At 48.7% G+C, this 23,886-nt stretch overlaps 1 protein-coding gene across 1 annotated transcript in view; it reads left to right on the top strand.

The window, feature by feature from the left end:
* Window positions 1–23,886, top strand: part of LOC119966592 (exostosin-1-like) — a 448,243-nt gene that overhangs the window by 423,244 nt on the left and 1,113 nt on the right. Inside the window, exons 9-10 of the mRNA XM_038798553.1 lie at window positions 831–991; window positions 4,264–4,435. Coding sequence (XP_038654481.1) covers window positions 831–991; window positions 4,264–4,435 — 333 coding nt within the window. The remainder of the gene's footprint in view (window positions 1–830; window positions 992–4,263; window positions 4,436–23,886) is intronic.

Genomic DNA, 23,886 nt, shown 5'->3' with positions numbered 1-23,886 from the left:
ACCCGGCGCGTGATCAGAGAATCCCGGCCAAAGAGTCAAAAAAAAATATCCTAATGGTAATTTACTTAGGGCTGCTGAATTTTTTTGTTAGGTTCTTCAGTTCAATAATTAAATAGATTCAGCAAAATTATTCAACAGATTTCCAGATGTTGCATTCAACAGCCAACTTGAATTGGGCATAGGTAAACTTTTGGAACCTTGAGCAACTCACCAGTCTGTCTCTTTCTCAGCTCGTACAGACGCTTGTTCGCACAGCTCACTAATCTACATTGGTTCTCTGCTCAATTCTCTGCCCCCTCCGCCATCCACCCCGCTGACCAGTGTGATACTGGACAACAAACCCCGATGAACCAAGCTCCATCCCCAGTCTGCATTGTGTTAGCACATCTAATTTTTGGCAGGAGACAGGATACTACAAATGGCTGCAGCAGACCTGGATGTGTGAATGGAAGATCGGGTTCCCGCGCCTGAGCGTTCAGCAGTAGCTTATCCTGGGATGTGAGTGTGCTTCTGTGATAGTATCAGCTGTGATGAAACAATCAAGGATAAAATCCTTATGTGATCTTTTGGGTCCAAACAAAACATTATACTATAGGAAACAAACTAATTGCCCAAAAATAACAAAGAACAACGGAAACTTTTAACATCAAACTAAAATCCTTATGTGAATAATGGGTTTGTGGATGAATTACAAGCACCTGTGGAACTGCACATTCAAGGGAAAAGGTCAGAGGGTCAAAAAGTGATGCAAGTTTACTGTTGCCTCTGTTAGGTCAATCATTTGCTTCAAAGTCACATTTGATGAGTCATTGCCTTTGTTCCTTCTCCAGGTTGATTTTGCATTCATCGTGTGGTGCAGCTTCCCTGATCGGATTGTAGGTTACCCAGCTCGCAGCCATTTTTGGGACAGCAGTAAAGGATTATGGGGATACACATCAAAATGGACCAATGAGTACTCCATGGTTTTAACTGGAGCAGCATTTTACCACAGGTAACAAAATTCAAAGGAAAATGTAAGCAGTACTCACTGCTTCTGTGAGACACTTGGAGGACACAAAAGGATTTAAGTTCTGCCCAGTGAATGTTGGCGTTCTCTCAATCAGAGAGACATTATTTTGACACCTTTTTACTTTTACATATTTCATTTTGGAATTGAGGGCGGAATTCTCCAAGGACCCCGCCAGTAGGTGTTGAGACAATTCAGTGGGATGTCCAAAAATTGGTTTTATTCTGGCGTGAATCTACAGTGACATCCTCCACTTGTGTCCACCATGGTGGACCAGGAAACCCATTGGAAGCCAGCGTGAACCTGACTTCCATGGCACTAATTCTCCCCACCCCACCACGTCTGATTCTCCACAGTGCCAGCCCGAAAAACATGTTGGTGCAAAACACGTCAGAACTTACCTGAACAATGCCTGGGACTAGCTCTGGAGTTCAGGATGGAGGCGCCGCCAAATCTGGACCCTGGAACACCACAGTAACGGGTGGGCAGGAGCATCTGCAGATTGACCCTCCAGTTTCAGTGGTCTGGAGGAGGTCCATCTTCCAGCCTCAGAATGTTCCTGGAGATCCACCTGCTTTCTCAGGGTGTGCATCTTCTTTCTTCAAAAGTGGGTCAGTGATGTTGGGCACTTTTTCAACATGGCACCCGGATAGGATAGTGGACTTCGCGCCATCATGCATGCCCCATGAATATGGCGTAAAATATCCAGTTGTGTAATTAATTAAGTCAATGCTGGAAGATTTGGCATGTTTTCCTGGCCTCTGAAGTGGGAAATACTCCATATTCCTGCCCCTGCTACATGACTTGGTCCCCAAATGGGATCCTGCTATGTGTATCCAAGTTTATTCAGCTTTCATCTTTGGAGTAAAGCCGCCCAGTGTTTTGCTGTTCAGACATTTCTAATGAATATAAACCAGGCATGAAAATTCTCTTTTCTACTTTGACTATTAATGCTGGCCAAGAGGCTTTTGAATTGGATCTCAGTATAATTTTGCGCCAAATGCAAGGGGTGTGATTCTCCCAAAAGGGAACAAAGTTCCCTAGCGAGTGTGTTCAGCCGCGTGTTTCCCGGCACTCACAATGCTGAGAAACGCACGGCTATTCAACGCGACTCGCATTTTATAAGAGGCCTGAACAGGGAACGCGCAGCCCAGGTCACACATAGCCCCGTTTTGTACAGTGGAGAACTGCGCTCACCAGAACTCGCCAGTGTAGTGAACGATCCAAACCCTCAAAGCAATCCCTGACCTCCCCCCACACCTCCCTGCAGCCCGAACACCCTATGAGATGGGAGGGTCCACGGCCTCGAGGGGATGTTCCATGGCCACCCCCTCTACCAACATCCATATAGGACACCCCTTGCCCGATCACACATGCATAAAAATGCCAGCTTGGCACCTTGAAGTGCCCATCCCAGCTGGCAGTGCCACATGGGCACCTTGGCAGTGCCAGGCTGGCACCCATGTGGCATTGCCAGATGGCACCAGCTATGCACGGGCACCACCCTGCCCAAATGGCTTGCAGCGGGGGCCTCTATTCTCCTGGGAGTCAGCGGGGGCCTCTATTCTCCTGGGAGTCCCCCCTTCTCCTGGGAGTCCCCCCCGAGTGCCATCCCATCTTGTCCCTGTTTGTGGGGACCAATTTTTTGTTTTTCAAAAAATATACTTTATTCATGAAATTTATCATAAACTTTACAGAACATTTCAAATTGTCTTGACTGTACATTTCCATCTGAGTTACATTCATTTGTCTTTCTTCAATTCAATTGGGATAACGTTACACACGTATCCTACTATAAGTTACAGTTCTTTCTTAAATATTTACATTGCTTTGTTTCTTTCATACATTGTGGTATTGAAGACCCGGACCGAGGGGCTTTACACTGTTACCAGCCCCTCGGTGTACATTTGGTGGTAAGACCTTACACAGTGGTCTTTCCCCATTGCACCTTGGCGGCAGCTGCCCCAAGCTTGAGTGCGTCCCTCAGCACGTAGTCCTGGACCTTGGAATGTGCCAGTCTGCAACACTCGGTCGAGGACAATTCTTTGCACTGGAAGATCAGCAAGTTTCGGGCAGACCAAAGAGCGTCTTTCACCGAGTTGATGACCTTCCAGCAGCAGTTGATATCTGTCTCGGTGTGTCCCCCTGGAAACAGTCTGTAGAGCACAGAGTCCTGTGTTACTGAGCTGCTCGGGATGAACCTTGACAGATACCACTGCATCTCACTCCAGACCTGCTTTGCAAAGGCACATTTCACAAGGAGGTGTGTGACTGTCTCATTTCCCCCACAGCCACTCCAAGGGCAGCGTGCATTGATGCTGAGCCTTCGGGTGTGCATGGGGGACCAATGCCGAACAGCACGCGCCCGAGGTCCCTGTGGCGAAGGGGATGAATCCTAAAGCCACAAGTACCTCGGGAATCTGCACATCAGAGTGAGGATAGCTGTCCCGCTCTCATATGAAGATTTGCCAAAACGTGACCTGCCCACAATGAGCGGGATTTACCTCGCAACATCTCGCGAGATTGTGTTGAATCTCGAGGCTTTGTGAGACGGATAGATCCCGGGAGCAGGATCTCCGGCTTTAATCGGTCATGCTGCACCAAGCTGCTTTTCTAGTGCAGCGTGGCCATTGGCTTGTGTCCCTTGTGTTTGTATAGCACCTTTTTCAAACTCAAGACCTCCCAATGCACTTTACAGCCAATGAAGTACTTTTGAAGTATAAACATTGTTCTAACATTGGAACCGTAGTTGCTAATTTGCACACATGAAGGCCCCACAAACAGCAATGAGATAAATAGCAAATTATCCTGTTTGTTGGTGTTGCTTGAGAAATATGTAATGGCTGATATGCTCGGGAGAACTCCCATGCTCCTATTCAACGTAGTACCGTAGGATTTTTTGCATCCATGCAAATGGAACCTCAGCTTCAGCCTCTCTGAAGCAGCAACACTGCCACTTCACTCAAGTGTCAAACTAGATTGTATTCACAAGCATCTGGAGTGGGGCCAACCCACAACATTCTGACTCAAAAGCAAGATTGCCACTACTGAGACCTGGCCTTACCACCAACTATGCCATGATCATCTAAATGAGCTCAGATCAGGAAGTGAATGCTGGACCTTTATGTTTCGTATGACTCAGTACCACACATTGGCTGGTGCATTTCCAACCTAGTCAGCAGGAGTGCTGCACAGAAACAGACAACTTTCATTGCTGTCCATGTTTCCTGAACTCTATATTTTTTACGCCTTCACAGATACTATCATCACCTGTTCACACATTACTTGCCAACGAGTCTACATGCACTCTTAGACCAAACCGCCAACTGCGAAGATATCCTAATGAATTTCCTGGTGTCAGCAGTCACTAAGCTTCCCTCGATCAAAGTCACTCAGAAGAAACAGTATAAAGAGACGCTGATGCAGCAGGTATGTCAGGTTATTTTACACCATAACAGAACCCATTGGAAAGGATATATATACTCTGTGGATGTTCCTGAAACATAAAAGAAAAAATTGGATCTGAAGGGTTTTAATCAGGAGAAATTATTTCCACTGGCAGAAGAGTCAGTATTTAGCTGGGGTATTGTACCCTAATTCTAGGCAACAGACTTTAGGAAGGATGCCAAAACCTTCGAGAGCGTGAGAAGTGTTTGGCTGTGGAAGGTAAGACTTCCCAGCATGCCCTCCCCATTGGGAGCGTGGAGTAAACTCTTTAATGACTAGGCCAATGCATGACAACAGGATGAGATATTGAAGGAGCTATCTGGGCTCAGAGTCAATAGAAAAGCAGAGGTTGAGACATGAGGCAGCCATTCAGCCCCTTGGGTCTGTCCTGCCATTCGCTGACATAACGGCTGATGTACACCTTAATTCAATCTACATGCCATGGCACCATATCCCTTCATACCCAATATATACAAAATGGTTTTCTTGAACAATATGCTGAGGAACCAAGAGCTATTTTTGTTCCAGTATAGTGTAATGCGAAAGGATTAAAGCGAAAGTGCCGGAGTGTGGCGACTAGGGGATTTTCACAGTAACTTCAATGCAGTGTTCCTGTAAGCCTACTTGTGACAATAATAAAGATTATTATTAAAAGGGAAAAGATTAGCAAAGACAAATGTGGGCCCTTTACAGGCAGAAACAGGAGAATTTATACTTGGTTATAAGGAAATGGCAGAGAAAATAGATAAATACTTTGGGCAGAATATTCCGATGCTTTTCAAAATGTCAGTGACAACGGAGAAACTGGAGCCAATCCCGCCGACGGTACGAGTGGGAAACGTCACTGTATATTCAGCTCATTAACAAAAAAAAATTTCCACGGGTTTCATCCCGTGCCTGTGGTTGCCTGCCTCTGTTTTGCTCGTCCAGCCACAACTTAATGGTTGCAATCAGCGGGGCTCACTATTTAAACACCTCTCCACCACTCTCCAGCACTCGTTCCAAGTCCAATTGGGGTGGGCGGGGGCGGGAGGCGATAGCTACCAGAAAGACTGCACCACACTTCACCGAGGGATCCCTCAGCAAACCTTTGGATGGGGCCCAACAGATGCCTGAGCTCAAGACCCCAACCCCATTTGAGGAATGAGCCCTTAAGCTTGCCATTGAGGAGCAGGACCGGACCAGTGCAGAGGGCAAGGTGGGGGGTCAAAGTCATGAGTGAGAACCCTCAACACATCCAGTCATGGCACAAGACCCACGGGAGTTTCCTTTCTCCTATTAGTGTTCTCCTGTTCTGCACTAATGCCATCTCCCTTCCATTACAAGTCAACCAGCAGGCCAGCCCAGACCATCCTCACGGCCCCTGGAGACCACAGACCCAAGCAGCCCTGAGGGAGACATCTCAGAGACAAGCATTGAAGAACCGTCACATTTGTCACCTCCAGGCTCCACCAGCACTGTTGCTCACAGCCCGGTGGGATTGCACAAATGCACGAGTGTCAGCGGCAGAGGATGGTGGGGTTTCTGGATTTCGCTCCAATTGCCCCTATAATCCCATAGAGGGGCTCAGGGACCTCCAGGCACCTGAAGGCAAGAGGATCGGTGGGTGCACTGCTGGGGACCTTCCGCCCAGTAGACCCTGAAGGTATCCAGCCCAGCTAGCACCCCACCCCTCTCCCTGTGAGTGACACACCTCAAACCTTGCACACTGAGGAGGGCAGCACTGCAACACTGGGGCCAGATCCCCCCACGCCCTCCCAAGAACCCCGGAGACCGCCTGCGCCGCAAAGCAGGCCTGGACCCTCAAAGTCACGGTTCCCAATGGGGCAATGGCCCACGGTAATTTCAGGTAACAGTGTGTGAGAGCCAGCAGAGCTGCCTCAACCTTACTGCGGATCCTGGTCATACATCTAGACATAGGGCACGGGTGAACATCATCACGAGTAGAGAAGCATCGCCATTGTAAAGACTAGCTTTGATTAAAGTTCACTTTGTTCACCCATAAAGTGCCTCCATGCTCTCATGTCATCATGCCATGCTCCGCAGACCCCTGTGCAAACGTGGCACCTCCTTCCTGTGCAGTAAGAGAAAGGAAGCACTATTTCCCTCCCACATTGAAGAAGCAGTAATGCTGCGCTGCTCCTGGTGCAGACCACTCAGCACCCGCCCCCACAACCCTCCTACCATGGCAGGGTTCCCCCCCCCCCCGCATTCCCCACAGCAACGTTCAGGCTTCTCATGTCTCACAGCATTCTTTAGTAATGAAGATGCTAATCGGCTGAAAGTGTGTGACAGTCTATCCACCTCGTCAGTAGCTGGTGATTCACACCAGACTCCTGATCCCCTGACTTCGGAGGAGGCAGTAGCAGCTGAAATGTGTCGTTCAGCCTCTCTTGGCTCCAAGATCACCCCGCACTATAGTAGGTCACGATCAGCTTTCTGTCAGGCAGGAGTCAGACATATCGCAGAGAATAAAGGGAGAATTGCTCTCTCCTCACTGCAAGTCATTATTGTTCTCCAGCAGAGTCTAGTCAATCGCTTTAGCGCACTGAATGGTGGGGCCATCATGAAGCCCTCTCACAGGCACCGCAGGTGAGAATATGTAAGTCCCAATGGCATGCTTGTCCCAAATGTGGGGACAGGACCCCATGTGGGCCCTGGCCATCACCGGAGGTCCTTCCTCAGCCTCCTCCGCAGATTGCCACTCACTGACCTCCTCCTCATTCAAGGAGATGTGCCCCTCCTCCATTTCCTACTCATCCAACTACTCTTCCCACTGCAGTGCCTGGTTATGCAGAGCACAGCAAACCACAGTGATGTGGGACACCCTCTGGAGGCTGTACTTGAGGGATCCTCCCTGAGCAGTCCGTGAGCACAGTGCCAGAGGGAGATCGAGGATGAACATCCACTGTATCTGGACACAGTAGCTGTTGTGGCTGGAAAAGCGATTTCCGGGGGTGAGGAGCCTGTGGAAGAGGCAGCCTCCTGGATCTAATGTGGTACAGCTGCTTACATTGAACACGGCCCTGGGCTACACCTGCTAAGAGATAGGCCCCGTTTATTGAAGGATAATGCCGGAGAGCCACTGAGCGTCACCGGCAAAATTGCGAACAAACACCAGGTCCCCAGAAGTGAAGTGCCAGGCTGTCGGTGTCGATAAGCACAATGCCCTCCTGTTCCTGATTTTGGGGTACTTTTGGGCCAATGTCCGGAAAAACCATGCTGAGGCAGGTATGAAGTCAGCGGCCCATTAGGAGTTCCACGGGAGGGACCTCAGTCACCGCACACAGAGTCATATTGTCAGTGAGTGTCCCTTTAAGAAATGTTTGTCTTATCACATGGCTTCAGTGATGTCATTGAGTAGGTGGTGCTGGGCTGTGGCGCTGGGAGTTGGTTTTACTTTCACTTTTGTTTGAAGCTTGTTTGTGGCTCTGAGTTTTTGCTTTCGTTTTTCATATTTAGCTGTTGTACTCAGAAAGAGAAGTATCTGGGCCTGTCTCTCTATCTTCATTGTAAAACCTGTTTCCAGACTGCTTGATAACTTGAAAAGAAATAACTGTTTTCTGGGAGGAATTCAAACCTGCTGTTTTGGAAAGGAAACAGGAGCATCCAAACCAGGTCTTGAGTGCTGTGTGCTGGACTACACCTTTGAAAAGGGGGTACTGGTTTATAGGATCTTGTTATTAAATTGGAACAGTTAAAGGGGGAAATTTATTAAGGGTGATCCATAGATTACTGTAGCTGTGTGGGGTATTTATGTTTGTAGGTGATAAAAATGTTTACTGTGTATGTTTATAAAAATGTTAACTAAATTTGTAGAATAAAGCTTGTTTTTGATTAAAAGTGCTTAAGGCCTCTGTTGAGTAACATCTGAAAGGCAGGCCCTTGTATTCATCGTAACCAAAATCAATAAACAGTTGTAGGTCAGGTGAACTCCAAGATATACTTTTCTAAACCCTGGCCCATAACACTATAACAAAACAAAGAACAAGTCAGTCTAATGTCCATGGATCCAGAAGGCCGTTTCCTGAGGTTGCACTTTAACATCAGCACTGCACTCTCTGCCAACCCATTGGAAGCTGGATGGCACAGGGCGGTGAGAATATGCCGTATACCGTTCACCTTCACGAAACCCCCAAACTCCTCACTTGTGAAAGGAGTGTCATTGTCAGTGACAAGCTCCTCAGGGAGAACATGCGTGCTGAAAGATAAACGCATCTTCTCTATGGTTGCACAGGACATTGTTCCTGCCATTCTATGTACCTCGAGTGACTTTGAATGGGCATCAATCAATAAGAGGATCATGGATCCTTGAAAAAGGCTGGCAAAATCGGCATGTATCTGCGCCCAAGGCTAACCTGGCCATTCTCAGTGATGCAGGGGTGTGGCTGGCAGAAGCTTCTGATGCTCCTGACAAATGGAATAGCATTGGACCATTTTCTCAATGTCTGATTCGAGACCTGGCCACCAGACATAACTCCGCAGCAACATTTTCATTTTGGTCACGCCCAAGGACCATTGACCTTTAGGATCAGCTCCTTCCCTTTATCTAGGACAACCACACATGCCCCCCACAACTGGACACCATCTTCAACACTAAATTCGGACAGCTTGGAGGAAAATGCCCGCAACTCGCCTGGGAGCTGTCTATGCTGCCCACCATACAAGACCACATGCCAAACCTTGGACAATACTGTGTCTGTCTGGGTCCACTCACAGATCCGCGATGCCATGACAGGTAACGAGTCCGTGAAATTCAGGATCGCAAGCACCTTACCCGTCATGGGATTCAACAAGGTGCCAATCGACAAAGGCAACCGACTCAAAGCATCGGAATTCGCAATTTGCATCCTTGGCTTATGCCTGGGTCTGCATGGAAGCAATGGAGAGAATTAGCTTAACGTCTCCAAAATATCCAAGCAGAGGCTTATGATCAGTCACGATAGTGAAGTGGTGGCCATAAACATATTGGTAGAAGTGTTTCACTGCAAAGACCACCGCCACACCCTCCTTTTCAATCTGCATGTACTTCTTTTCCTCTGCAGTCAATGTGCGAGAGGCAAAAGCTATCAGCCGTTCCTCTCTGTTCTCCATCTTGTGGCAGGACAGCCCCGATACCATAGGGGGATGCATCGCATGTGATGACCAAAGGCTTTTCAGAATCATAGTGAGTCAGTAACACGGACGACGACAACTGCCGCTTTACCTACTGAAAAGCGGTTTCTTGCAGCTGACCCCAAACCCAAATGTGATTCTTCTTCAAGAAGGTGTAATGGGGCCAGCGCGGTCGCTAGATTGGAGAGAAGCATCCATAGTAATTTATGAGGCAGAGAAAAGAAGGAAGACCTGAAGCATCCATCGGGACGGGGACCTGTTTGGTTGCGTGCACCTTTTCTGCAACAGGGTGCAAACCTTTGCACCATTAACTAAGGTAGATCAATTCCTTTGCCTGAAAGATACACTTTTGCGATGTAAACGGACTCCCACCTCTGAGAAGCAAGCACAGCCTCCAAATTTTCTAAATGCTCTCGCACGGAAACACATGTCACGCCGTTGTCTAAATAATCAGCGACACGTGGCAACCCGTGCACCATGTTCTTCATTACGCATTGAAAAATAGCACAGGGGAAGGACACTCCAAATGACAACCGTGTATACTCATACAGGCCCCTTGTGCATATTTAAAGTAACAACTGTCGAGAGGCAGGTTCCAACTCCAGCTGCAGATAGGCATGACTCACATCCCAATTTTGTGCACGAGAGTCCACCTGCAAGTTTCACATAAAGATCCTCTATGCGGGGCCTGGGGTATCGGTCTAGCCGGGAAGTGATGTTTACCATTAGTTTATAGTCGCCGTACAAGCGAACCATGTTATCTGGCTTCTTTACAGTATCTAATTTATTTATTTTTTTTAATGTTTTTTATTGAGTTTTCATATTTTATATCCAACAAATTACAAATTATTAGAAAAAAAACACGCAAAATTTAAGATGTATATTTACAGGTAAGCATCTTCATAACAACAATTGTGGCCGCCCCCTTTAACCGGCATACATATTTTACATTCCCCAATATGTTTACAGCCAGTCTGCAGCTCTGGGTGGTGCTGCTGACCGCCAGCCAAACAGGATTCTATGGCGGGCGATCAGGGAGGCAAAGGCAAGGGCGTCCGCCCTCCTCCCCAGGAATAGATCTGGCTGGTCTGAAACCCCGAAGACCGCCACTATTGGGCATGGCTCCACCCTCACCCCCACCACTTTGGACATAGCCTCGGAGAAGGCTGTCCAGTACTTCACAAGTCTGGGGCAAGAACAGAACATGTGGGCGTGGTTGGCCGGTCCTCTTTGGCACCGTTCACATCTGTCCTCCACCTCCGGGAAGAACCTACTCATACGGTTTCTTGTTAAGTGGGCTCTATGTACCACTTTTAACTGCGTCAGGCTGAGCCTTGCGTACGTGGCGGTGGAGTTGACCCTATGCAGTGCTTCGCTCCAGAGTCCCCCCCCTATCTCAATCCCCAGGTCATCCTCCCATTTCTTTCTTGTTGCGTCCAGTACGGTGTCGTCCCTTTCTACCAGTCGGTCATACATGTCGCTACATTTCCCTTTCTCTAGGATACTTGCGTCCAGTAGTCTTCCAGTAGTGTCTGTCGTGGCGGTTGTGGGTACGTCCTTGTCTCCTTTCGTAAGAAGTTTTTGAGCTGCAGATACTGTAGCTCGTTCCCCCTGGCTAGCCGAAAGTTCTCTGTCAGTTCGTCCAGTGTTGCGATCCTGCCAGTTTTGTGAGGGCCAGGAAAATCCAGTCCGCGTTTGTAGAGTCAAGCAGAAAATAACTTTATTTACAAGGATATGTACAGTGTCAGTAGTTCACTACTGGTTCCCTTTCTAGCCAGTACCACACTGGCCAGCTTTATTTATACAGCTGTACTTCAAATGGTTGCCCCGTCCACTCTCATTGGGGGAGCTCATATCCCTCAAGTAACATGGGGTAACCAATTGTCCCCAGCCAATAGGTTCTGGGTAGGTTATAACAGATACCAAGCCACATAAAGATATTATGGGGCACATGAAGATGTTGTTTTAAAGAAGATCTTAAAGGAGAAAAATGAGGTGGAGAAGATTCAGAGAGAATGCCAGAGATTTTGGCATAGGCAACAGAAGGCAATGCCACCGATGGGGGAACAAATGAAATTGGGAATTCCCACGAGGCCAGAATTTGAGGAGCTTGGAGTGTTGGGGCTTGAGGCGATCTCAGCGATTGTGAAGGGTGAGGCCATGGAGGGATTTGACAACAAAGATGGTAGTTTTAAAATCTGCTGCTTTTTGTGGGAGTGGGCTTCACATTTCTACCACCCTTTGCATGAGGCAGTATATTTGGCTCTTGTCTAAGGCTCCCCCAAGAAAATTTCTCTCTATTTGCTCTGTCAATAAGAAAAATAAAAATACCTGAGTTAAAGGTACCCTTGGATGGAGACATATTTTATATATTCACCAATTAGCAGCATGAAGCTCAGTGACGGTATGAAGGACGATGAGGTGGGATGCTGGATGAGGGATAAGTAATTAGCTAGAATGTCAGGCAGATATTACAAAGAATGTATCATTCAAAATAAATCCCAGCAGTTAGCATTGGTTCCATGATTCCATGACTGAATAATTATAGTGTCGTGCTAATGTTCCAGCGATAAGTCTACTAGCTGCCTGTTTTTGCCATGATCAATAATCACTCACGATCAAGCTGGTGAATTCCTAATAACAAGTTGGAACAGGAATGTGTTGCTGGCATCAGCAGTTCTAAATGCTAGTTGTGAAAAATTATCCATTTGTAATATTTATGTCTGGTTCGATTTAATTATGCATGTTGCATGCAATTCTTAATTAAAGCATTTTAAATAATAGATATGATCCTTTTACAGTCAGTTGTTAGCAGCACTGCCATTAGTGTATCATTTCAAGTAATTGATTCTAACTTTGTCCTTTGCACCAGCAGCCAGTTTATATTAATAAACACAAACATATTAAAGTCAAGCTCCCTCCATGATTCCATGATTAGTTTGATAGAAGTAGTGAGAAACCTTGTTGTCTAGACTTGTAATTCCAATGCTCTTGCGTTTGGTCTCCTGCCTCTCACACTCTGTCGGCTTCAGCTCATCCAGAATTCTGCTACCCACATCCTAACTCAAACTGAGTCCTGCTCATCCATCCTCCTTGCGCTCACTGACATATGTTGGCTCCCCGTCTGGCAATGCCTCAAAATTAATGCTCTAATCCACCGTGCACTCCCCCCCCCCCCCCCCCCCCCCCCCACCTCCTCCTCGAGCTCGCCGGGATCTCTGCACTTCTCCAAGTCTAGCTTATTATGCTTCCTATTTCTATTGCTCCCTTATTAGCAGCTGTGTATCAATCAACTTGGTACTAAGCAATTATATAACGCCTTTAATATAAAACATCTCAGGTGTTCCACAGGAATATTATCAGACCAATTTTGCCATGAGCCACGGTATAAGATATTAGGACACGTGATCAGCAACTTGATCAAAGAGGCAAGTTTTAAGGAGTGCCTTAAAGGAGGAAAGAGGGAGAGACCTGGAACGGTATAGTGAGGCAACTCCGGATCTTAGGGCCTTTGCAGCTCAAAGAGCAGCCGCCAATGGTGGCGAAATGAAAATTCGGGATGTGGAAGAAGCCAGAATTGGAAGAGTCGAGAGATTTCATAGGGCTAGAGGAGGTTACAGAGATAAGGAACGGCCTGTGTCTGCATGAGTCTGACCCCCACATCCCGAAGATGTGCAGGTAAGTGGATTGGCCACGGTAAATTGCCCCTCAATTGGAAAAAAATAATTGGGCACTATAAATTTTAAAAACAGAGAGAGAGGGAAGGGCAAAGCCCTGGAGGGATTTTAAAAGAAGGGCCAACATTAAGACAGTCCTCGCAGGAGGTATACTCTTGAAGGGAGATATTTGCAATCGCATTTTTGTAAAATTGCATTGGCAGTAGCACAGTTAATCAAAAACAATGGAGATGATGGATCAAACTCTCCAACTCACTGATTGGTGAGCCAATGCCTTAGCAGGTTGGAAGAAGTCATACCTGATTTAAGAAAGAAAAGTCCAACACAGCTTAGGAATTTCCTGGCTAGTCCCAACCTGAGACCACGTCTTTGCTGAAAGCGTAGCAGAAACAAGGGACGGAATCTTATTCTGATCCTAGGATTGCGAAGCAAGATGGGGGGAGGACCTTGATTGAGTGGGAGGCCAAAGATCAACTTCCCAACAGTGGGATGAAACTAACTATTAAGTTCTGGGAAAGGGGCGGCACGGTGGCGCATCTGCTGTGGACCATTTGCGGCAATGTTTGAACTGCAATGGATCAAGACCATCTGGGAGGCTGGTGTTGATCCGTCTCATGACTAACTGTTTGAACCATTTCATGATAACAGACATCAGGGTCACCGATCGGTAGTCGTTGGTACTGGTATTATGGTGGTCTTCTTGAAGGAGATGGGGACCTCAGAGCGGAGAAGTGATGTGTTGAAGATGTCTGTGAATACCCTCGCCAGCTGGTCTGTGCAGGATCTCAGTGCTCGCCCATGGACTCCGTTGGGGCCAGTCGCTTTCCGTGGATTCACTTTCAAGAAGGAAGCTCTTACCTCTGAGACTGTTCTGGTATTCGTCGTGATTCTGTTATCAGGATGGATGCTGTAGTGTTCACATAGACCACAGAAGCTTAAATTCATTAACAAAGCTAACTTTTATTTACACTACTTATTAAAGCTCGACCACTTACTCCTGTAGTAAGCAATAATCTAGTAATCTATAATCTACAGTCTACTAACACTAATCTCGACACTCCATCACTCTACACTCTCTTACTGCTCCTAATCAGCCTTCTTCCAGAAGCCTGTGAGTCAATGCTTTATATGGCTCCATAGAATCATAGAATTTACAGTGCAGAAGGAAGCCATTCAGCCCATCGAGTCTGCACCGGCACTTGGAAAGGCCACCCTACCCAAGCCCACACATCCACCCTATCCCCATAACCCAATAACACCACCTAACCTTTTTGGACACTAAGGGTAATTTAGCAAGCCCAATCCACCTAACCTGCACATCTTTGGACTGTCTGAGGAAATGGGAGCACCCGGAGGAAACCCACACAGACACGGGGAGAACATGCAGACTCCACACAGGCAGTTACCCAAGCTGGGAACCGAACCTAGGACCCCGGAGCTGTGAAGCAACTGTGCTAACCACTATGCTACCGTGCTGCCCATTTCATGGTTAATTATGATTATGACATTAACCCTTTGTATTCTGAACATTTCACATAATGTCACAGCTGCATTAGTGGATATGGGTGTGACCAGGGCTGTTGATGTGGGTGGCACTGATATATTGGCTGTCTGTTCAAAGCTGGCATAGAACCTGTTCAGTTCATCGGGGAGGGATGTTTCAGTCACCAGGGACACGTGTGGGATATCGGAGTTTGTCATGCACAAATGTATCCAGGAGGTGACAGAGGCCTCTTCAGAAGAGCAAATAATTTTGTGAAATTCAATATGGATCCAAGAGTCAGGTAGCGAGAGGTGTGGTATTTGTTGCAATCGCAGAATCCTCACAAACGTGCAAGCGGTAATTGACTGCACACATGTGGCACCGAGAGCTCCCTGGGATCAGTCCGTTACATTCATTAACAGAAAGGGACTTCACTCTATTCATGTGCAGCTGGAATGAGATCACAGAAAACAAATCGTTCAGGTGTGTGCATGCTACCCAGGGAGTTCTCACAAAACCCTGAGCAAATGGTAGGTGCCACATTGTTTGCTCCACCTCATCAACTGTAGGGCTGGCTCATTGGTGACAGGGGATAACCACAGAGCACCTGGCTGATGACGCCTGTGCAGAACTTGCAAAGTGCAACCAAGGAGAGGTACAGTGCTGCCCATTCCTTAGCAAGGGAAACAATGGTGCAGACGATTGGACTGAGGTCCCACTACTTGGAATGCTCAGGCAGAGCCCATCAGTACTCGCCAGAAAGAGTGTCCAGGTTCATTATGGTCTGCTGTGCCCTGCACAACCTCACTCAGCAAAGGGAGGAGGATTTTGCAGAGAGGAAGATGGAAGAGCCTGACATGGAGAAAGGGAAGACAGTGCTTCTGCTGAGGGAGTGGATGTTGTGGATGCAGTGGGAGAAACCAGAGGAATGGAGTGCCATGGCAGCCAAACCAGTGACAATCTCTTCACCACCAGATTCCTGGCCTGATCAAACACCGATACATCTCTACATCATGGGCTCTAATCCTCTGTTGGCTGGGAGGCCGGAGTTACTCGTGGATGAGGACGTTTTTGTTTCATTTCATTGTTCTTATGTTCTGGTAGCTGCATTAAATTTCATGTCTTCACCATAGAACTGTTTGTGATCCTTTGTATGGATCACTCTGAAATGAAATATATCCCACCTCTGTCAGTGCACGATGGCACCTCCCTGACACCTGGAGGAGATGGGGCACTGCAGTGTGATCAAGGTGCCTCGCCCCTCTTGCTCCACCCATGCCTGGTGTGATTGACTGCAGGTCCAAGCAGGTATCTGATAGCCACTGAGTATTCTCCCACACTAGGTGGTTATCACTCTCTCTATGGAGGAAACCAAGCTCTCTCATGCCTGAGATATAACAACATTTATAACATGAGTGGACTCCTCCAGCCCTCACTCAAGTCTGTGCATGGCTTCTAGCATCTCTCCTTGATGTTCCTGTGGCTGTCTCTGCATTTCCATCTCTTAGCCAAGTCCAGAGGCTCAGTATGGGCCTGATCAGTGTCAGATACCTTAGCTGTCACATCCTCCATCAGCTGTGGGCATGTCTGTGATGTGCTCACCATAGAATCCATAGGATGCCTCCAATGCAGAAGGAGGCCATTCAGCCCATGAAGTCTGCACCAACCCTCCAAATGAGCACTCTCCCCAGACCCACTCTCCCATCCTATCCCATAATCCTGTGCTTTGATCAAGGCCAATCCACCTAACCTGCACATCTTTGGACTTTGGAAGGAAACCGGAGCACCCAGATGTCACCCTGAGCCTAACCTGGAATATGAACCCACTGCAGTGAATGTCTCTATGCTGCTGGAGGATACAGGGAAATGCTGTGACTGTGTATCCTCCCAGGATTTGCCATTAGCACCTTCAGAGGTGGTGATGGAGCTGGGGGTAGGCACCCCTGCCTCTTTTTCTTGGTATTTGTTCCAGAATCAACAGTGAAGAACAGAAAGAATTAGCTCATGATTAAGCACAAACCCTTGGCTCTCCTAAGTTTCATGCACAAGACTGGACGCATTCTCACTGGACTCTGTGCCTGCCTCTCCTTCAGTGCACTCTCAGACAGAGTCCTACCCCACCAGCTCTGCAGCCTCCTCCTCAGCCGGTGTCGGGGTACCTGAGGCCTGGGACTTCTCAGTCTTCACTCCCTCACACCAGTTGTGAGCTCTGTTCTTCTGCAGACAAACAGAAGGTTTTGATCCCAAATGGTCCATGCATGTCTATGACCCGTGCCCTCCTGTGCTTTCTTTAGTAAGAGTTACACACTCATACACACATTCAGTTTTCCCATCCGATGCTTGAGGTTTGCGATCCTTGCTCCTGTCTGGCATCCCTCTGCACTCACACATCTACAATGCTTGCAACCTTTATGAGTGCCAGCTTGCATGAAAACTAAGTTCCAATTACCCTTGTGGTGTACAGCAGATTGTTCATCTTGTTTCTGCACTCTGGTTATACTGTGGGCACCACAGCTGCTGCTGTGTGCTGTCACCGCTGTCTGGGCCACCTTGGTCTGACAGGAGGGCCTCCTGCTGCCATCCCTGGGAAACAGGATCTCCTGCCTTTACCTGACTGGTCAGAAGTGGGGATGTTCTCAGATGACTGCACAATGCTCAGCACCATTCGCGACTCCTCAGATAATGAAGCAGTCCATGTTCAAACGCAACAAGGCCTGGGCAATATCCAGGCTTGGGCTGGAAAGTTACATTTGTGCCACACAAGTGCCAGGCAATGACCATCTCCAACAAGAGAGGATCTAACCCTCACTCTTTGACATACAATTGCATTACCCTCGCTGAATCCTCCACAATCAACATCCTGGGGGTTACCATTGATCAGAAACTGAACTAGACTAGCCATATTAAAACTGTGGTTATTGGGGCAAGTCAAAGGCCAGGAATCCCACGGTGAGTAACTCATTTCCTGACCCCCCCAAAGCCTGTCCACTATCAACAAGGCACAAGTCTGGAGTGTAATGGAATATTCTTCTCTTGTCTGGATGAATGCAGCTCCAACAACACTCAAGAAGCTGAACACCATCCAGGACAAAGCAGCCCGTTTGATTGCTCCTCCTTCCACAAACATTCAAACCTTCCACCACCGACGAACAGTGGCAGCCATGTGTACCACCTACAAGATGCACTGCAGTAACACGCCAAGGTTCCTTTGGCAACACCTTCCAAACCCATGACCTCTCCCATCTAGAAGAACAAGAGCTGTAGATACCTGGGAACCCCACCACCCTGACTTGGAAATATATATCCATTCCTTCACTGTCACTGGATCAAAATCCTGGAACTCCTTCCCGACACCTCAGGGACTGCAGCGATTCAGGAGGGCAACTCGCCACCACCTTCTGAAGGGCAACTAGGAATGGGCAATAAATGCTGGAGTAACCAGTGACGCCTTCATCCCAGAAATGATTTTTTTTTAATTGCATGGAGGAGGGGGAGTGGTTTGGGGAGCTGACAGGTCAGTTACAATCCTTCCAGAGACAGAAATAAATGTTGATGTTGATCCTGCAGAGGTTGCCCTTGTTCTGCTTATCGCAGCCCAGGCGGGTAGATGCTGAAGAAGGCAGCAAGGTCGTCACAGCCTGGAGGCGGCACCATATATACTGAGGGAAGAACACACTCCCAGAGGTGCCATCTTACAGATGAGACATTTAATGAAGGCTCTATTTGTCCTCTCTAGTAAAAGTTCCCAGAGTACTAATTCAGCGCCAATAACTGCATGGTGAGAGGGAATGGAGGCGAGAAAGGGTTTGCCTTCCCAGGCAAGCTTTCTCTTGTTACCCAGTCCAGCAGTACAAAAGACCACTTCGCATTGTGGGCGACGCGGTGACACAGTAGTTTGAACTGCTGTTTCACAGCACCAGGGACTTAGGTTAAATTCTGACCTTGGGTGACTGTCTATGTGGAGGTTGCATGTTCTCCCCATGTCTGCGTGGGTATCCTCCTGGGCCTCCAGTTTCCTCCCACAGTCCAAAGATTTGTAGGTTAAGTAAATTGGCCATACTAAATTGTCCCTCAGTGTCCAATGGGTTGGTGGAGTTATGAGGTTGCGGGGATGGGATGGAGGAGTGGGCCTGGGTGGGTGTTCTTCCGGAGGGTTGGTGAGGACTCAATGGGCTGAATCCCCCCTTCTGCACTCTAGGGATTCTATGATTTTTATGATTGCCACTTTAAGGGTTCAGTATTTCGCCTCTAGCCTTCTCTGCTGAGATCAAGTGGATGGAATCTGTTTTCAAGACGGTACTTGCTCATTCATTCTATTCCCTTCACAGCTGGAAGTGGGATTGATTTCTGGTTCGATTGGATAGGCAGACCTGTGAGATTTAGACACCATCATTCATGGGTTGAACTAACACTGACATGAAGCAATCAATGATGTGCCTACTGTGGATGGAAAGTTTAGTAATCAAACTACTGTCCCTTGTTGTTGATATATTATTGATTAACTCCTGCTGAATAATTTAGCGGCTGTAATTCTAGTAATGACTAAAGTAAATGAATACCAAAAACCTGTGCCCTTAGCATTAACAACTTGGACCCAAATGGCGGAATTTATTCAATACGACAAATATTTGCGGTGATGTCTAGTCATAGAATTTTATTTAAGCGCTACCTGTTTTGAATTATTTGCTGTTTCATTAGGCCGATTATTTTCAGCAGCACTTGGATGTGCTCTGCAGGAACACTGAGTAATTAGAAGCTCCAAAAAAAAAAATACCGGGTCAGATTGTGCTGGAGTAAGACACCAACAGGCGAGAGACCTTCTACTCGATTAGAATTGCCCGATAACCCAGTTGGAAGTGTGAACTGAAAACAGTGCAGTGAGGGCCATCAGAATCTACTTGCCAACCAATCAGCACTCTCTTCTCATGCAGTATAAATTGTTGTGCCATTTGAAATTTGATATTCTTGCATCTCTGATCTGGGGCGAAATTCTCCAACCCCACGCAGGGTCGGAGAATCGGCCGGCAGCACCAATATTGCCGCTCCCGCCATGTTAAAGATTCACCCACCCGCCATAAAACGGCGTTCTTCAAATCCCGCCGGCTGCCTCGGATAACGGCTGGCGCCAGCGGAATGCCATTGTTTTTTTAAGCTTTTTTATTCACTGGCCCAGATGGGCCGAAGTCCCGCCGACGTGGCCACGGGTCACGTCGGCGAAAATCAAAGTAGGTTTATAACGGCGTCAACCATTGATGATGGTTGACGCCGTTCAGTTACCTACATCGAGTGCGGTGGGGGTAGGGGTGGGGGTAGAGGTAGGGGTGGGGGTAGAGGTGGGGGGGTAGGGGTGTAGGGGTAGGGGTGGTAGGTGGGTCGGGGTAGGGGTAGAGGTAGGGGAGTAGGGGTAGGGGGTAGGGGTAGGGGGCAGCGGCGTGCAGAGGGGGGGGCGACGGTGCGTTGGCCCCGGGCATCCATTGGATGGGGGCATCAGCAGATCTTCCTCAAGGCTCCCCTTCCTCCCAGCTGCCTTGTCTTTGTTTGAGAGAGAGAGAGAGAGAGAGAGAGAGAGAGGGAGATTGTGGGGACAGACAGAGAGAGAGAGACAGAGAGAGGGAGTCCCGTCCGTCCTCTGGCTGAGAGCAGGGCTTTGGTGAGTATATTGCAATCTGCCTAAACCCAGGAATATTGCCTGGTTAGAATTCAGAGGGAAATGCTGGGCTCCCGGGGTGGGAGATGTGTCTGGATTTGTCTATTTCTGCCTCACCCTCTGCGATTTCAGGTCAGTTTCACAACAACAGGAAAAACACGCGGAGAGAGAGATAAAAACTTTTGGCAAAGTTTCTGGGTTCTGCCTTTATAATTCACAGCGCAGAACCCTTTCTGCGCTGTGAATTATAAAGGCAGAACCCAGAAACTTTGCCAAAAGTTTTTCCCTCTCTCTCCACGCGTTTTTCCTGTTGTTGTGAAACTGACCTGAAATCGCAGAGGCTGAAGCAGAAATAGACAAATCCAGACACATCTCCCACCCCGGGATCCCAGCATTTCCCTCTGCATTCTAACCAGGCAATATTCCTGGGTTTAGGCAGATTGCAATATACTCACCAAAGCCCTGCTCTCAGCCAGAGGACGGACGGGACTCCCTCTCTCTGTCTCTCTCTCTCTCTGTCCCCACAATCTCCCTCTCTCTCTCTCTCTCTCTCTCAAACAAAGACAAGGCAGCTGGGAGGAAGGGGAGCCTTGAGGAAGATCTGCTGATGCCCCCATCCAATGGATGCCCGGGGCCAACGCCGTCGTCCCCCCCCTCTGCACGCCGCTGCCTCCTACCCCTACCCCTACCCCCCTACCCCTACCCCCTACCTCTACCCTGACCCCCCTACCCCCTACCTCTACCCCCACCCCTACCCCCCACACCCCACACCCCTCCCCCACCCCTCCCCCCCTCCCCCCCCACCCCCCTCCCCCCCACCCCCCCTACCCCCTCCCCCCCACCCCTACCCCCATCCCCACCCCCCTCTCCCCCCCACCCCTACTCCCCTCCCCCCACCCCCCTCTCCCCCCACCCCTACCCCCCTCCCCACCCCCTCTCCCCCCACCCCTACCCCCCTCTCCCTCCCACCACTACCCCCCTCCCCCCCCCCACCCCTACCCCCCTCCCCACCCCTCTCCCCCCCCCACCCCTACCCCCCTCCAACGCCGGGCAGCGTTGATGATGTCGCCCGACGCGCCACTTCCCGCAGCGGGTGAAACTGACGCGTACAGCGTCACTCCGCTGCTGGCCCTTTCGGGACGGGAGATTTAGGGCTTATAAGCGGGCCCCGACGCCGGAGTCACCAGCGCTGTTTTTGCCCGCCGGTCAAGGGCGTCATGAAGGTCTTCGGTGAATTTCGCCCCTGATGAGTACAAGATAAAAAGCTTCGACAGCGTGACACTTTTTCAGCAAAACTCAAGTTCTTAAAATTTAACAGGGATGCTAAAGACGAGAGATCTTGGGCACAATTCTCCGCTGCCCACGCCAGTTGGGAGAATAGCGGGAGGGCCTCCCGACATAGCCCTCCCGCTATTCTCCCCCCCTCACCCGACCCACGTCATGAATCGCCACTCTCTGCTTTTTATGGCGAGCGGCGGTTCTCCGCGGCCGATGGGCCGAGCAGCCGGGCCTTTACGCCCATTTTCTCATGGCAGCAAACACACCTGCTCGCTGCCGTCGTAAAAACGGGCGCTGGATGCCCGTTTGGGGCGGGCGCACCACCGTTGTGCTCGGGAGGGGACAGGTCCGTGCTCGGTGCCCACCGATCGTCGTGCCTGCGTCCAAAAGGGACGCACTATTTCCCCTCCGCCGCCCGACAAGATCAAGCCGTCACATCTTGTCGGGCGGCGGTGGAGAAATGTGGAACCGTGCATACTCAGGTTCCGTCAATAGCGTGATGATGTCACCCGCGCATGCGCGGGTTGGAGCCGGCCGTGCTTCACCTTGGCGTGCTTCACGTGCTTCACCCCGTGATTCCCGGGGTCCCGCTCCTAGCCCCGATGGTGGTGGGGAGAATCGGGTCCCGGGAACGGGTGTGAAGGCTGCCGTGAAACACGGCCGGTTTCACGGCAGCCTTTACGACTCTCCGCATTTGCGGAGAATCTCGCCCCTTGAGTGGGATTCTCCAGTCTGCCACTCCACACCGTCAGGAAACATGAGGTAGTGGGTGCGCTGCCGGTGGACGGGAGGATCCTGCCGAAGGAGAATTCGGCTGAATGTTTGTATGAAGCAAACGGGAGCAGCGAGCAAGATCTGGAGATTCTCAACTCGCACCATTTCTCTTAATCCCCCTGAAGTTTCTGGTAATATCAGAATGAACAATGGCGTGCACTGCTGTCACACCAATACTTTTCTAGCATCTGTTATCTCCACAGATACTGACTGATCTGCTAAATATTTCCAGCATTTTCTGCACTTTGTTTCAGGTTTCCAGCATCTGCAGTATATTTTTTGGTAAATTCAAATTAATATGGTGAGAGAATAACACAATCATCTCCATTATGATCAGGAATAGTAGTGCCCACTATGTTCCGCAGCTAGAACGAGAGGTCATAGTCTTTGGATAAGAGGTAGGAATTTAAAATGGAATTGAGGAGAAACTACTTTCCTAAAGGGTTGTGAATCTGTGGAATTCGCTACCCAGAGTGCAGTGGATGCTGGGACAGTACATTTAAGGAGGAGTTAGATTTTTAATTGGACATGGACAGGATCATAGAATTTACAGTACAGAAGGAAGCCATTGGGCCTATTGAGTCTGCACCGACCCTTGAAAAGAGCAGCCTACTTAAACCCACGCCACCACCCTATCCCCGTAACCCAGTAACCTTACCTAACCTTTTGGACACTAAGGGGCAATTTAGCATTGCCAATCCACCTAACCTGCACATCTTGGGACTATGGGACAAAACCAGAGCACCCGGAGGAAACCCACCCAGACACGGGAGAAAATGCAAAACTCCACACAGACAGTCATCCAAGGTCAGAATCGAACCTTAGAGCTGTGAGGAGGCAGTGCCACCATACCGCCCAACAGTTAAGGTCAGGATGAGATGAGCCATGATTGAATGGCGGAGCAGACACAATGGACAAATGGCCTAATTCTGCTCCTATATCTTATGAACTTATATATTAATGGATGCCATGTGTTGTTGGCCATTGAGCCAGAAGATGCACTCTATCTGTTTGCCATCTTCAAGGAGGGATGGCATCTACATGTGCAGCCCTCTCCTTGTGAAAGATAAAATGAGGATCTCCAGTCTGTTAGTGCTTCATTACCCAAACTGTCAGGAACCTAGCCCCCTCCCTACCTCTCTTCCAACCCCCTCCCAACTAACATTGCCAATTGTGTCATGAACTGCTGTCCCCTACACCTCCCCACCCCCACCAGTAGCCTTTTTTGCCATCTACTTGCACCAAAATATTTTACAACTTATGGTCAAAAATGATCAAAGAAAATGGAGTTGAGGGAGGGAAATCACTTTTGTTTTTACATCCCTTTGATTTTTTCTCCCATGCACGCTCAGTACCAAAGTGTTGGGGATTACCCCTTTTAGAACCCTGCCTTAGCTCTGAAATCAAACTGCTCAATTCAAAGCTGGATCTTAAGTGGTTATATGAATGAAGCTGTATA

Source organism: Scyliorhinus canicula, chromosome 1 (genome assembly GCF_902713615.1).
Source record: "Scyliorhinus canicula chromosome 1, sScyCan1.1, whole genome shotgun sequence".
In the NCBI taxonomy this organism is placed as follows: Eukaryota; Metazoa; Chordata; class Chondrichthyes; order Carcharhiniformes; family Scyliorhinidae; genus Scyliorhinus; species Scyliorhinus canicula.
This window is presented reverse-complemented; position numbering and strand designations above follow the sequence as displayed.